General features: G+C 43.0%; 1 protein-coding gene across 1 annotated transcript in view; it reads left to right on the top strand.

The window, feature by feature from the left end:
• The window catches only part of B3GAT2 (beta-1,3-glucuronyltransferase 2), a 98,581-nt gene that overhangs the window by 30,786 nt on the left and 54,849 nt on the right, over window positions 1–12,946 (top strand). The window contains exon 2 of the mRNA XM_070376183.1: window positions 5,371–5,515. Coding sequence (XP_070232284.1) covers window positions 5,371–5,515 — 145 coding nt within the window. The remainder of the gene's footprint in view (window positions 1–5,370; window positions 5,516–12,946) is intronic.

The raw sequence follows: 12,946 nt of genomic DNA, 5'->3' as shown, positions 1-12,946 counted from the left end.
GACACTTTAGGGGAGTACTGGTCAGGTATATTGTAGCATGCCACTCCACTGAAGTGTTTCTGAGGTTTTCCTCATGATTAGAATACGGTTATGGATTTGGGGGAAGAAAAGTGTCATTTCCATAATATCAGGTTAAGGGTACATGCTATCTACACTTTTGTATAGCTCATTATTTTGCATTGTTTCTTCTCTAGTCACTGGGAGCTCTTTCAGCTGGCTGTGTTCTTCAGACAGACCCTCACAGATGTGGGTTCATGTGGGATCTTTGCCTTTTAAACCCTTCCTTACTTTCTGGCACTGCAGGATGATTTAGGCTCATCTTTTGTATTTCCCATCTCTGTGCTGGAATTGGCCATTTCTCCAAGGAGCCCTGGTTTATCTTATTAGAAAGATCCACAGAAATTAGAAAAGCCCATGGAGAGACAGTGCCATTTGCAGCATATCAAGGGCACATGACTTAAAACTGTGGACGGTATCCTTGAGGTTTCTCCACTGTGAAGTTTCTTCCACACTGATCTCTCTAAAAGGAAGTTACTATGCAGCCCACACCAAAGAAGCTGGGAGTCAGCTCTACCTCCTTGGCTGGGAGGAGGGCCACCTACATTCAGAATTTGCAGTTCTTCTGCGTGGGAAGTTGGTATATTCCCCATGTGCTGATGTATTCAACCATTTGTTTATATACTTCAGTTATATTTGTGTTTAGTGTTTATTTTGTAGTTTGTAATCTAATTTTGTTGATCAAAGTGTTCCACCTTTGGCCATTTGGTAGACTCCTGTGGGCCTTTTTATATGCCCCCATCAATGTGTACTTTTTGTTTGTTTTTGTCTTTTTTAATGTTCCCTTGCTTTCTGGCTCTGAAGATGCCCAGGATCATCGTGGATATTTCTGCCCCAGCCCTGGAGTCAGCTGCTTCTCCAAGTAGCTCTGGTTCTCTTTATTAGAGCATGGTGTTAGGGACCATGATCTGGAGCCAGGTGGGCTCGGTGCTGCTGGGGAGGTCACTGCTTCCAGGCCCCTCAGCTGACAGAGCAAGGAACTGCGTGTGTACTAACCAGAGTGCACACGTGTCTATCTATTGCTGTTGTTTAGTCTCTAAGCTGGGTCTGACTTCTTTGCAATTCCATGGACAGTTGCCCGCCAGGCTCCTCTGTCCATAGGATTTCCCAGCCAAGAGTACTGGAGTGGCTTGCCATTTCCTTCTCCAGATCTTTCAGACCCATGGATCCTGCTTGGCAGGTGGACTCTTCACCACTGAGCCACCTGGGAAGCCCTATCTATAACCGTCTCTATAGTAAACTATAACCATATATAACCCTCTCTATATGAAGCTAAACATGAGTGCATACTGACATCTCCAGCTCTCATCCACAGCCACCTGGGTCATGCTGGTCTTCTCTTTTCCCATCTGTAAGTTCTCACTCCAGCAGTGGGAAACCTGGCTCCCAGCAGCCACTGTCCGAAATGATCTATTTTATTAAGGAAGGCAGGGGAACATTCCTGTCTGCGGCCTGAAGCACTTGAGTTGCTTTCTTCCTGCAAAGTCTTAGACTTCGTGTCCATGGTGGCCAGTCTTCTCGTGCTGTGGGCTTAGCTCTGGTCGATGTCCCAGAGGAAGCCTCAGCGGGTCCCAGACCAGATCAGAGTCTCGGAAATGAACCTCACAGCACCATCTGCTCCCCTTAGAGCCATTATCAGCATCAGATTTAAGTAACTTGTTTTGCAATTGATTGTGTTACTGATTTTTCTTTCCCGGAACGTTGGCTTCATAGGCACGGACCTCATCTACCTCACTCAGGGACTGGCACTGGACGCATATGAGGTATGTGACTGATATTTAGTGGAAAGATACAGGAGGTGTGAAGAGATGTGACGTGTGGTCTTCTAGACCTTCTACCCAGTGACACAAGAGAAGGGTTGAATATATAACATTAGGGGCATTTCTGCTTCTAGAATTCTTAGCTCCTTTAAGTAATTAGCTTGTGCCCCTCAGAAGTTCGTGTTCTGTAAATGGTTGTGTATGGAAATCAAAATTATCTGGAAAAAAAGAGAAAAGATCCCGGGCAATATCCAGTTATGTGAAGGACACGGTGTGGAGTGAATAGAGCTGAGCCAAGGAACTGTTAGTTGAAAGAAATGGATGGTGAATCAGATGCAACAAAGAAAACAGACATGATGCTAATTTTCAGACTTGTTCCAAAGAAAATTTATGGATGTGTTGGATCATATAAACATAGCTTCTCTGTTGGAAAATACCGGGTGTTTATGCTCAATATTGGAAAGGACCCTGGGCTCCAGGTGCACACTTGCTGTGTCTTCATCATATTTGCAGCTCTCTTTCCTGTCTGTCTTTAGTTCTAAATGTGGATTCTGCTACACTGAGGGTGATTTTTTTATTGTGGATTTGGGGTGGCTTTTTTGCCACTGAAATTATTAGTTTAAAAAGAAGGATATGGGATGCAAAATTCTTTATTGTAATTCTACTCCTTGAGGTTGCCTATAGCATTTCATGTTTCGTAAGATCAAGGATTTTGCTCATTTCCCTTTGGAAAAAAATAAATACAACTTTCACTTACCAGTAGGTCTTAAAGGAAGCTACAGACACTTGTTTAACTTTCAGTTTCACTCTAAGGGCATTCTGATGATAATGGATGTGTGATCTGAAGTGTTCCAGTCCTGCAGCTGGCCGCTAGCTGTCTCCCAGACAGGGACCAAAGCCTTGTAGCTTAAAGCTGCAGGAACAAAGTTGGCTTAAAGAAACAGGGGCTGGTTGCTGGTAAGAGTCACCAGACGTGGAGTCAGGGCAGTTCCTTGCCTCCCTGCTCTCCTGGAGGAGATGCAGACAAACCAGCACCCCCTGCCCTGGGGAGTTTGAAGGCATTTAGACTGGAGGAGTGTGGAGATGTACCTAACACATCTTGTGGTCCTCCAGCCATTGGGTCTGCTCATGATTTGGGCTGGTTGCTTGGGAGTCCTGTCCATTTCACTGGGAGTCACAGCGGGAGGAGTAAGTGATAGAGTGTGGCTCTGGTGTTGAATAAAGAGGACAAAAATGCCTTTGGGGGCCAGACCTGGTCTTAACGTTGTGAATCTTATTAATATGCAAAGTGCTTCCTCACTCTCTTAACATCCAGCGCTTTACTCCTCGATTTCAAACTGGAGCTCACACCAGGCACCTGGAATTGTGCTGTGACATAGCTGCTGCTTTGTGCTAAGAAAGTGGGAAAGCTTTTAAATATTGGAAATTATTTTAGTTATAGGAAAATTTTACTTATAATAGAAACAGTCATCATTACATCCCCCTCCCCTCAGAAAAGAACGTAGCTGCCAAGGACTCCTTAAGGAGCAGTGATGGAATGAAAAGGGTGCAGAACAAAGATGGGTCCCTGGGGTGACCTGCAGATGCTCTGTAAATAGCTCTGCTATTTTCCTGTAAAATGCCTGGCACACTCTGTAATGCAATGGTCCTGTACTGCAAGGCTGTGTGATGCAGGATTCCACACTGAATCTCAGAGGCATGCATACATGGCAAAAGCATCTGGATCTTTCTGAAGCTGTAGACTACAGGCATCCCTAGGTACCCATGGGAGATTGGCTCCAGGACCCACTGCGGGTACCAAAATCTGAGGATGCTCAAGTGCCAACCTGGACCCGCCCTATCCACAGGTTCAGCATCTGTGGGCTCCACCAACTGTGGATATGATGTGCTGCCTGTATTTAAATGACTGACATTTTAAAATTTAGCATGCTTGGAAATATAATCCTGCCACATCACCTGTGTTCAATAGTCATTGCTTCTCCTTTAGCACCCAATCCTCTGAAAAAATAAAATATGAACAGATGTTTGGTCTGAGCTACTCTCGGGAATTTGGAGCATGCAAACAAACCCTGCATGTTCTAGCATGAAACTGGCACAGAAGTGTGAAGAGTCACTTCTGTGTTTCATCTTGTTACCCAGAACCCTAGGCCATTCTGGAATCTGTGGGCAAAATCCTTCACGTTTTTCATGGCCCTGTTTAAAGTGAAAAACCAGGCATTGAACCCGTCTGGCCGTGTTTCCTAGCCCCTGTAGGAGTGTTCCCAGTTACGTGTGTTCTACTCTTTAAGGAAATTTCTCTTTTCCTGTTTCCTGTCTCCTTCCATTCTTTTCCTGTCTGTCTGCCTCTTTGCCCGTGAGGTACCTCTTCATAGCACAGCTCATCCTGATCTCTTGCTACACATGACTCACATATCAGGTATCACATGGTGCTTACATCCTTATCAAGAATGTTTCAGCCTTTGCTGTATGCAGGCACAGCCTATGTGTTGTCAGGAGGACACCCACCCAAGTCTGAGATGGGGTCTGCTTACCAGCTTTCCACATTTCAACATTTAGTGCTCCAGGAAAAAGAAGTTTAGGAGCTGAAAAATCACAGGCATTTTAAGGAAATATCAAAAAAAGGACACAGCACTATTTTCGTGCCTTGTGAGACACAAGGCCATTTTGTCACTGTAAGAAAAACATGTATTAGATTTAATTTGGTTTTTCAGTATGCTTGGCATGTTTGAGATATCAAATGAAAAAATGGAAATGTCTCCGTTTTCTGCAGTGTGCAAGGAGATGGGTCTGAAGGTGGAGTGAATTGAGAAGAGGACTGTATTTTTGTGAACTTTGCGTCTTTCCCCTTAAAGAAATCTAGGAGATAACTTCTGGTTGAGGGCTGTCTTTGACCAGAGCCCCACCAAGCACAAGAGCGGGTACCTGGAGAGGACCAGAGATTCCAGCCACTGGCATGGGGCATGCCTCTCTAATTTGGCCAAACTGCCTTTGAAAGGCAGGTGACTTTAGGGTACATTTTTCTTTCTGTCAGTCCGGAGGGTGCCTGGTGTCTGTTCTGGATCTGGATCCCATTATGAGTGTTCCCAGACAAGACCTCTCTGTGTCTGTCACGATGCAAAATCAGAGCCAGCCAAGCCCTGTGACTTCTCTGAGCGGAACTCCTGCTGTTACTGGACGTGCGGTTCCCTGGGGGTCAGCCAGCCTCCTCACTTCTGGAGGTACAGAGTATTGTTGCAGATTCAGCTTTGAGACAAGTAGACAATATCTGATGGCCACAACTTAGCTTCCAAGGAGGTGAGCGATGTTCAGACACTGACCCATTTTATCTCTCAGCCCTGAGCCCCTGACTGAGTCCACGATGGCACAGGACAGTGGTCCCCAGCAGGGAATCAGGGAGCCGTCTACCAGCAGGAGGGCTCTGTTCAGAAACCTGCGCCTTTTGAACATCTCCACTCCCCTTTCCCCCTGTTTCTTCTGTGGCTCACATTCCTTTCCTCCTCTCAGGGTCTTTTCCCTAAGGAACCCTCAACCACATCTCTTTCCGCTTTTGTAGATGAGAACGACACGCAAGGTCTCAGTCTGGCCGGTGGGCCTCGTCGGTGGGCGGCGCTATGAACGTCCGCTGGTGGAGAATGGCAAAGTCGTGGGATGGTACACTGGCTGGAGAGCAGACAGGCCTTTCGCCATCGACATGGCAGGTGAGGCATGTGGATGGCGGGGTTTGCTCCTGCAGGACTGTCCCCGCTGTCTCTCCAGTGTATATCTGCACCAGAGGAGGCCCGCTTTGAAAGACTGCTTCGGTTCAACTCTAGACTGTATTACGTTCAGCCGATGAACTATTTAACTAAACCCTCAAAGCAGGCTTTCTGGGTAATTCAAGGAGAAATCAATTTTGGGAGTGATTAGAAAACGCTCATTCCATTTTGTCACCTGTCCATACAGCCATCAGCCATCCCTTTTCCAGGGGGGTGGGTTGGCGGGAGGAGAGCTGGTGGGGGCCAGACGTGGCCCAGGCTTCACAGGCTCTGCAGCCTGTACCTCTCTGTGCTTTGTCTACAAGTCCAGCTGGTTATAATATATCACATGTGTACTGATTATCATATAATCACATGTGTTATAATATATCCCATGTATAATATATATAATATATCCCATGTGTAACATATCCCGTGTACTGGTAAATGGAACAGGCATATGGTATAGGCAAGCCAATCATTTTAATGATTATTGATACATTTAGGGCTTATTGATACATTTAGTAACTAAAATATAAAATTGGATGACTGGTTGTTCAAACATGGATTAACATTAAATATAACTGTCTTCTGAAGTTTTTGAAATGAAACTGTCTTTGACGTTGGTTGAAGACCAACCAACTAAATTGAATAAAACCTACAGTAGACCACAAATTCTAAAATGCTGCTTCATCACAAAGTGACTCATTTTCTAGGGGTTATATAAAATGATGCCTGTGATTACTCTAGAAGGATGCAGTTTGAAACATAAGACTTAGAGGCAAAAAAAAAAAAAAAAACTGACATCTATAACCTAGAAGATGAAGGCAGAGTTGCTTCAAAATTGATCTCATCCATCTTCAGGTCTGAAACAGAACTCTGTCAGCCTGGGCTTGGTCAATCTTTTGTGTGTTATTTCCCAGCTGTAGTCAGAATCACTACGTTTGGAATTGTGATGGGATGAAGGCTGTGTTCTGACTGGCTTCATCACTTTAATTCTGACAGTACTATAAATTTGAGGGAGTGAGACCATGAAGGGGACTAGGTATAAAGCTGCTGAGGAAAGCCTTGTGGATGGCTGTTCCACTGCCCTGAATCACGGGAAAAGACAAGCTAGGGCATCCTAACTCCACATTTCCTGAGTGCACACATTTGGGGACCATGTGTCATGGTCTGTGACCCTTCCCTGATCCTCCTCTCCCAGACCCTTTCCCTGCATCCTGACCTCTCCATTGCTCTTCCAATCCAAGCCTTACTCCTCATCCCCCAGCTCTTACAGCCCCAGAGCTGAGCTGGCATCTCAACCAAAGCATCTTCCTGAAGGCAGACAGAGAGGCAGGTCAGCTGTATTTGGAAAGTCTCAAGGATTCTCAAAAGAGTTATCTCCTTTTTTTTTTTTTTTTTTTTATATGTTACTCCCAAATTACTAATTTATTCCTCTCTCCCCCACCTTTCTTTTTTTTTTTTTTTAATATGGGGGTTCATTATACTATCTCTCTACTTTTGTGTATGCTGATATTTTTTTTTTTTTCTGTCTCTGCTGTCTTTTTTTTTTTTTTTGCACATTTTAATTTTTAATGTCAAGCAAAAGAAAAGTTCCAAAAATAATACAAATAATATCCATATAACCTCTGCCCAGATTTTTCACTTGTTCTTATCATTTCACCCCATTTCTTTATTATTTGTCTGCTCCCCACCCAAAAAGTTTTTTTTCTAAACTCTTGGAAGGCCTGCTGCAGATATCATGGTTTTTATTCCCATGAAGTATCCCACATACTTCAGTACATATTTCTGAATTTCCTAAGAATAGGGATATTCGGTTAATAACTGTAATAGTACAGTTGTCAACTTCAGTAATTTAACATGGATAAAATACTTTTATTAAATCTACTGTCTGTATTCTAATACTGTTAACTGACCCTCAGTGTCCTTTTAGCACTTTTTCCTTCTAGTACAAGATCTAGTCCAGGATCAGATATTGCATTTCATTGTCATGTTGATAAAGTCTCTTTTAATCTGGAACACTTTTACAGCCTTTCTTTGTTTTTATGATATTGTCATTGTTAAAGAATACTGCCCCTACTTTGTTTTTTTTTTTTTTTTGACAGCTTTAATTTTTCAGCACTTTATTTTTTTTTTTGATAAATTTAACGCCTTTTATTGCCATACCTCATTTTACTGTGCTTTGCTTTAGTGAGCTTTATAGATACATGTTTTTTTTTTTTTTTTTTCCATTGTTAATTTTCTGTTTAGTTGATCTATCCATAAGTGTGAGTGGGGTATTAAAGTCTCCCACTATTATTGTGTTATTGTTAATTTCTCCTTTCATACTTGTTAGGATTTGTCTTACATACTGCATGTGCTCCCATGTTGGGTGGATATATATTTATAATTGTTATATCTTCTTCTTGGATTGATCCTTTGATCATTATGTAGTGACCTTCTTTGTCTCTTTTCACAGCCTTTGTTTTAAAGTCTAATTTATCTGATACTGAGTATTGTGACTCCTGCTTTCTTTTGGTCCCAATTTGCATGGAAAATCTTTTTCCAGCCCTTCACTTTCAGTCTGTATGTGTCCCCTGTTGTTTTGAGGTGGGTCTCTTGTAGACAACATATGTAGGGGTCTTGTTTTTGTATCCATTCAGCCAGTCTTTGTCTTTTGGTTGGGGCATTCAACCCATTTACGTTTAAGGTAATTACTAATAAGTATGATCCCGTTGCCATTTACTTTATTGTTTTGGGTTTGAGTTTATACACCATTTTTGTGTTTCCTGACTAGAGAATATCCTTTAGTATTTGTTGGAGAGCTGGTTTGGTGGTGCAGAATTCTCTCAGCTTTTGCTTGTCTGAAAAGCTTTTGATTTCTCCTTCATACTTGAATGAGATCCTTGCTGGGTACAATAATCTGGGCTGTAGGTTATTTTCTTTCATCATTTTAAGTATGTCTTACCATTCCCTCCTGGCTTGAAGAGTTTCTATTGAAAGATCAGCTGTTATCCTTATGGGAATTCTCTTGTGTGTTATTTGTTGTTTTTCCCTTGCTGCTTTTAATATTTGTTCTTTGTGTTTGATCTTTGTTAATTTGATTAATATGTGTCTTGGGGTGTTTCTCCTTGGGTTTATCCTGTTTGGGACTCTCTGGGTTTCTTGGACTTGGGTGATTATTTCCTTCCCCATTTTAGGAAGTTTTCAACTATTATCTCCTCAAGTATTTTCTCATGGTCTTTCTTTTTGTCTTCTTCTTCTGGAACCCCTATGATTCAATGTTGTAGCGTTTAATATTGTCCTGGAGGTCTCTGAGATTGTCCTCATTTCTTTTAATTCGTTTTTCTTTTATCCTCTCTGATTCATTTATTTCTACCATTCTATCTTCTAATTCACTAATCCTATCTTCTGCCTCTGTTATTCTACTATTTGTTGGCTCCAGAGTGTTTTTAATTTCATTTATTGCATTATTCATTATATATTGACTCTTTTTATTTCTTCTAGGTCCTTGTTAAACCTTTCTTGCATCTTCTCAATCCTTGTCTCCAGGCTATTTATCTGTGATTCCATTTTAATTTCAAGATTTTGGATCAATTTCACTATCATTATTTGGAATTCTTTATCAGGTAGATTCCTATCTCTTCCTCTTTTGTTTGGTTTGGTGGGTATTTATCCTGTTCCTTTATCTGCTGGGTATTCCTCTGTCTCTTCATCTTGTTTAAATTGCTGAGTTTGGGAGTCCTTTCTGTATTCTGGCAGTTTGTGGAGTTCTCTTATATTGTATGCGTTTCCTCGCTGTGTGTGGGTATGTAGAGGTGGCTTGTCAAGGTTTCCTGGTTAGGGAAGCTTGTGTCGGTGTTCTGGTGGGTGGAGCTGTATTTCTTCTCTTTGTTCAGTTGCGCTATGGGGAGGGAGGGAGGATGCTGCAAACAAATGACACTGGCGTGCGCTTGCAGTGCTTCAGCCACACTGGGTCTGCCCGCTCACGGCGGCGCGTGTAGCCTCCCTGCCCACACTGCTCAGGCTCTAGGTTGTTCTGCCGGAACAATCCGAGGCTGGGCCTGGGTTGCATGCACCTCCCAGGTCCAAGCCGCTCAGGTTCAGGCACTCAGGTAGTCCTCAGAGGCGCAGACTCAGTTGGGGCTGCGTTTTGTGCTCCTCCCAGGTCCGAGCAGCTCAGGTGATGAGGTGTTTGGCGGCGCCAATGCTGCGACTTATCGCCTCCCGCCACTTGGTTATCTGGGTGTAAAACCGCACACCTTTTCAGGCAGATGTTGACCGTCCAGACCCCAATAAGTTTTAGTTAGCAAAGAAGCCAGTTTTATAGATAATGTCTCTCTGGGGCTGCGATTGCCCCCTTCCGGCTCTGGCTGCCTGTCACCGGAGGGGAAGGTCTGCCGCCCGCTACCTCTGTTTAGTCCTTTGTTCCGTCTGCGCCGGTTGGCGGTGTCTTAGGTTAGGGCTGGCTTTTCGCATGGTAGATATCCCACAGTCTGGTTTGCTAGCCCAAATTATTTCGCTCAGATAGTGCTCAGGGTATTCAGGCCAGATTCTTACTCTCAGCGATGCAGCCCAAGGCCGCGCCTCCCCCTGCCCAGCCCCTGCTTGCTGATGGCGGATGCAGGCGTCTGCGCTGCTTCTCCGCTGGAGGAGTTACCGTAGGGCTCGCAATCTGCGAGTTTTAATTGTTTATTTATTTTTTCTCCCTGTTATGTTGTCCTCTGTGCTTCCAGAGCTCGGCACGGATTCGGCAGTGAGAAGGTTTCCTGGTGTTTGGAAACTTCTCTCTTTTTAAGACTCCCTTCCCGGGACGGAACTCCGTCCCTCCCTCTTTTGTCTCTTTTATTGTCTTTAATATTTTTTCCTACCTCCTTTCGAGGAGTTGGGTTGCTTTTCTGGGTGCCTGATGTCCTCTGCCGGCATTCAGAAGTTGTTTTGTGGAATTTACTCGACGTTTAAATGCTCTTTTGATGAATTTGTGGGGGAGAAAGTGTTTTCCCCATCCTACTTCTCCGCCATCTTGGCGCCTTCCCCTCAAGAGTTATCTCCTCAATCCAGTCTGAGTTTGTGGCTCTGAAAGTATGACTGACTATGACTTATAACGTGTCTTTTGAGAATCAAGGTTTTTTTTTTTCTTCTGTTCAGAAGTGTCCCTTTGAGCAGAAGACTTGGGTACTATTAGGAAAAGTTTTGTGCTTCTCTGGGACTTGGCCTCCTCATGCAGAATGAGGGAGTGAGTGACCAGTCAGGTCTTCTCTAATAAATTCCTCCTTTCCCTGGCTTCCTACCTTGGAAGTCCAAACAAAAGTCCAGGTCGCTGGATTCTAAGTAAGGGTGTGACTGCTAACACAGCCAGCTAGCAGATAGCTGGTCCTAATTGTCCCCAGAGCCTTGCCTGAACTTCCCAGGAGCATCTCTGCCCATCACCCTGCAAGGTAACTTCAAGGTGAAAATAACATGGATACCTCTTTCTGGATTTTGCTGTAAGAACTTTATGTAGATGATCAAGTATCCAGTAAACAGTAAGCCCATTGAGTGTTTTGCATTGCTTCCTCCAGAATTTGGATACAAATAGATATATCCAAAATTCAAGAAAGGCACATGGGTTTTGTGATTTAGGCTGGCTAGTGATAAGATATTTGATGCTCTTTCACTGCCAAAATCTCTGGGAAACTTTTCTCCATGACATGACTTATAGTTGGATTTTTCTAAGCCCCTTATTATATTTCAAAGCATAAGAGCTATCATAAAAAATGAATGATTTGCTTATTTTTTATTAATTACCCTTATTTTAAAATAGGAATAAAATTTCTGTCTCAAAGAAAACAACTTTTGAAACACTAAATTCTTTTATTCACACATGAATTTGCTTTGCAAACTAGTTTTCGGCAAATTATTGATATTTTTGGACATCTTTATGTGACAGTGATTTGGTTGATAAGATAAAGATCTGACTTTGAGACAGTTTGTTCTCATTCTAAAACTTGAAATTCCACAGCTTTGTTTAGATTCCATATAATCCATTTATTCTTAGTGGGACAAGAGGAAGATCTTTTAGATGTTCTTGTACAAATGATACTTCCCACCTCATTTTCAAGGGACAGATACACACAGTCACTATCCCTAGAGAGAAGGAAGCAGAAAACCCACTTCCCTGCCATACCCAGGAAAGCCTGAGAAGCACTGCTTTAAAAAAGGTTGTAATAGTTGCACTGGGGGTCTGCATTGGGGCCTGGGTCTCGCTTGGATTGCCACAAACTGATTAAAAATGTAACTGACAGCTGCATGGGGACCTGGGTCCTTGGGCCAGCACCAGCCTGAAGGCCCACGTGGATTGTGGAGCCAGCCATGTGAGATTGTTACCCCACCCTCCTTCAGCCCCACAGCCCCACAAGAGGAACATCCCTGTAGCCAGCCAGGCCAGGGTCCAGGCTCCCACCATCACACTCACAGGAGCCAGCCCAGCCACAGAAGAAGAAGGCACACAGCCCACAGAGGAGGCACCCCTAGAGCATATAGCTCTGGAGACCAGGGAAGAGCAGGTTGCAGGGCCCCATAGGACGTCTCCTATATGAGGCCACTTCCCCAAGATCAAGAAACGTAACCAGCCCACCTAACACACAGAAATAAACAAAATTGGGCAAAATAAGGAGAGGGAAGAATATGTTCTAAATGAAAGAACAGGACAATCTCAGAAAGAGAACTAAACGAAGTGGAGATAATGAATTCAAAGTGATAATTATAAACAAGCTCATTAAACTCAGAAGAATGAATGAACATGGTGAGAATTTCAACAAAGAGCTAGAAAATATAAAGAAGAATGGATCAGAATTTAGGAATACAATAAATGAAATAAAAAATACACTAGAAGGAATCAACAGTAGATTAGATAATATAGAGGAACAGCTCAGTGATCTGGAAGACAGAGTAGTGGAAATCAAGCAGAACAGAAAAAAAAAAAATTTTAAATGATGGTAGTTTAAGAGACCTCTGGGACAACATCAAGTGTACTAACAACCACATTAGAGGGGTTCCAGAAGGAGAAGAGAGAGAGAAAGAGGTAGGTAAGTTATTTGGAGAAAAAAGTAGCTGAAAACCTTCTTAACCTGGGAAAGGATATCGACATCCAGGTCCAAGAAGCACAGAGTGTCCCCAAAAAGATGAACGCAATGAGGTCCACACCAAAATGTTACAATTAAAGTGGCAATTATTAAAGAGAGACTCTTAAAAACATCAAAAGAAAAGCAACTAGTCACATACAAGGCAACTTCCATGTGACAATCAGCTTTCTTTTTGGCAGGAACTTTGCCAGCCAGAAGAGAGTGCCATGATATATTCAAAGTGATAAAAGGGTAAAAAAAAACAGGAATACTCTACCTAAGAATACTCTACCTAGCAAGGTTAGTATTC

Source organism: Bos mutus, chromosome 9 (genome assembly GCF_027580195.1).
Source record: "Bos mutus isolate GX-2022 chromosome 9, NWIPB_WYAK_1.1, whole genome shotgun sequence".
NCBI classification, from domain to species: Eukaryota; Metazoa; Chordata; class Mammalia; order Artiodactyla; family Bovidae; genus Bos; species Bos mutus.
The sequence above is the reverse complement of the archived record's forward strand: the minus strand, read 5'-3'. Positions and strand labels throughout refer to the sequence as shown.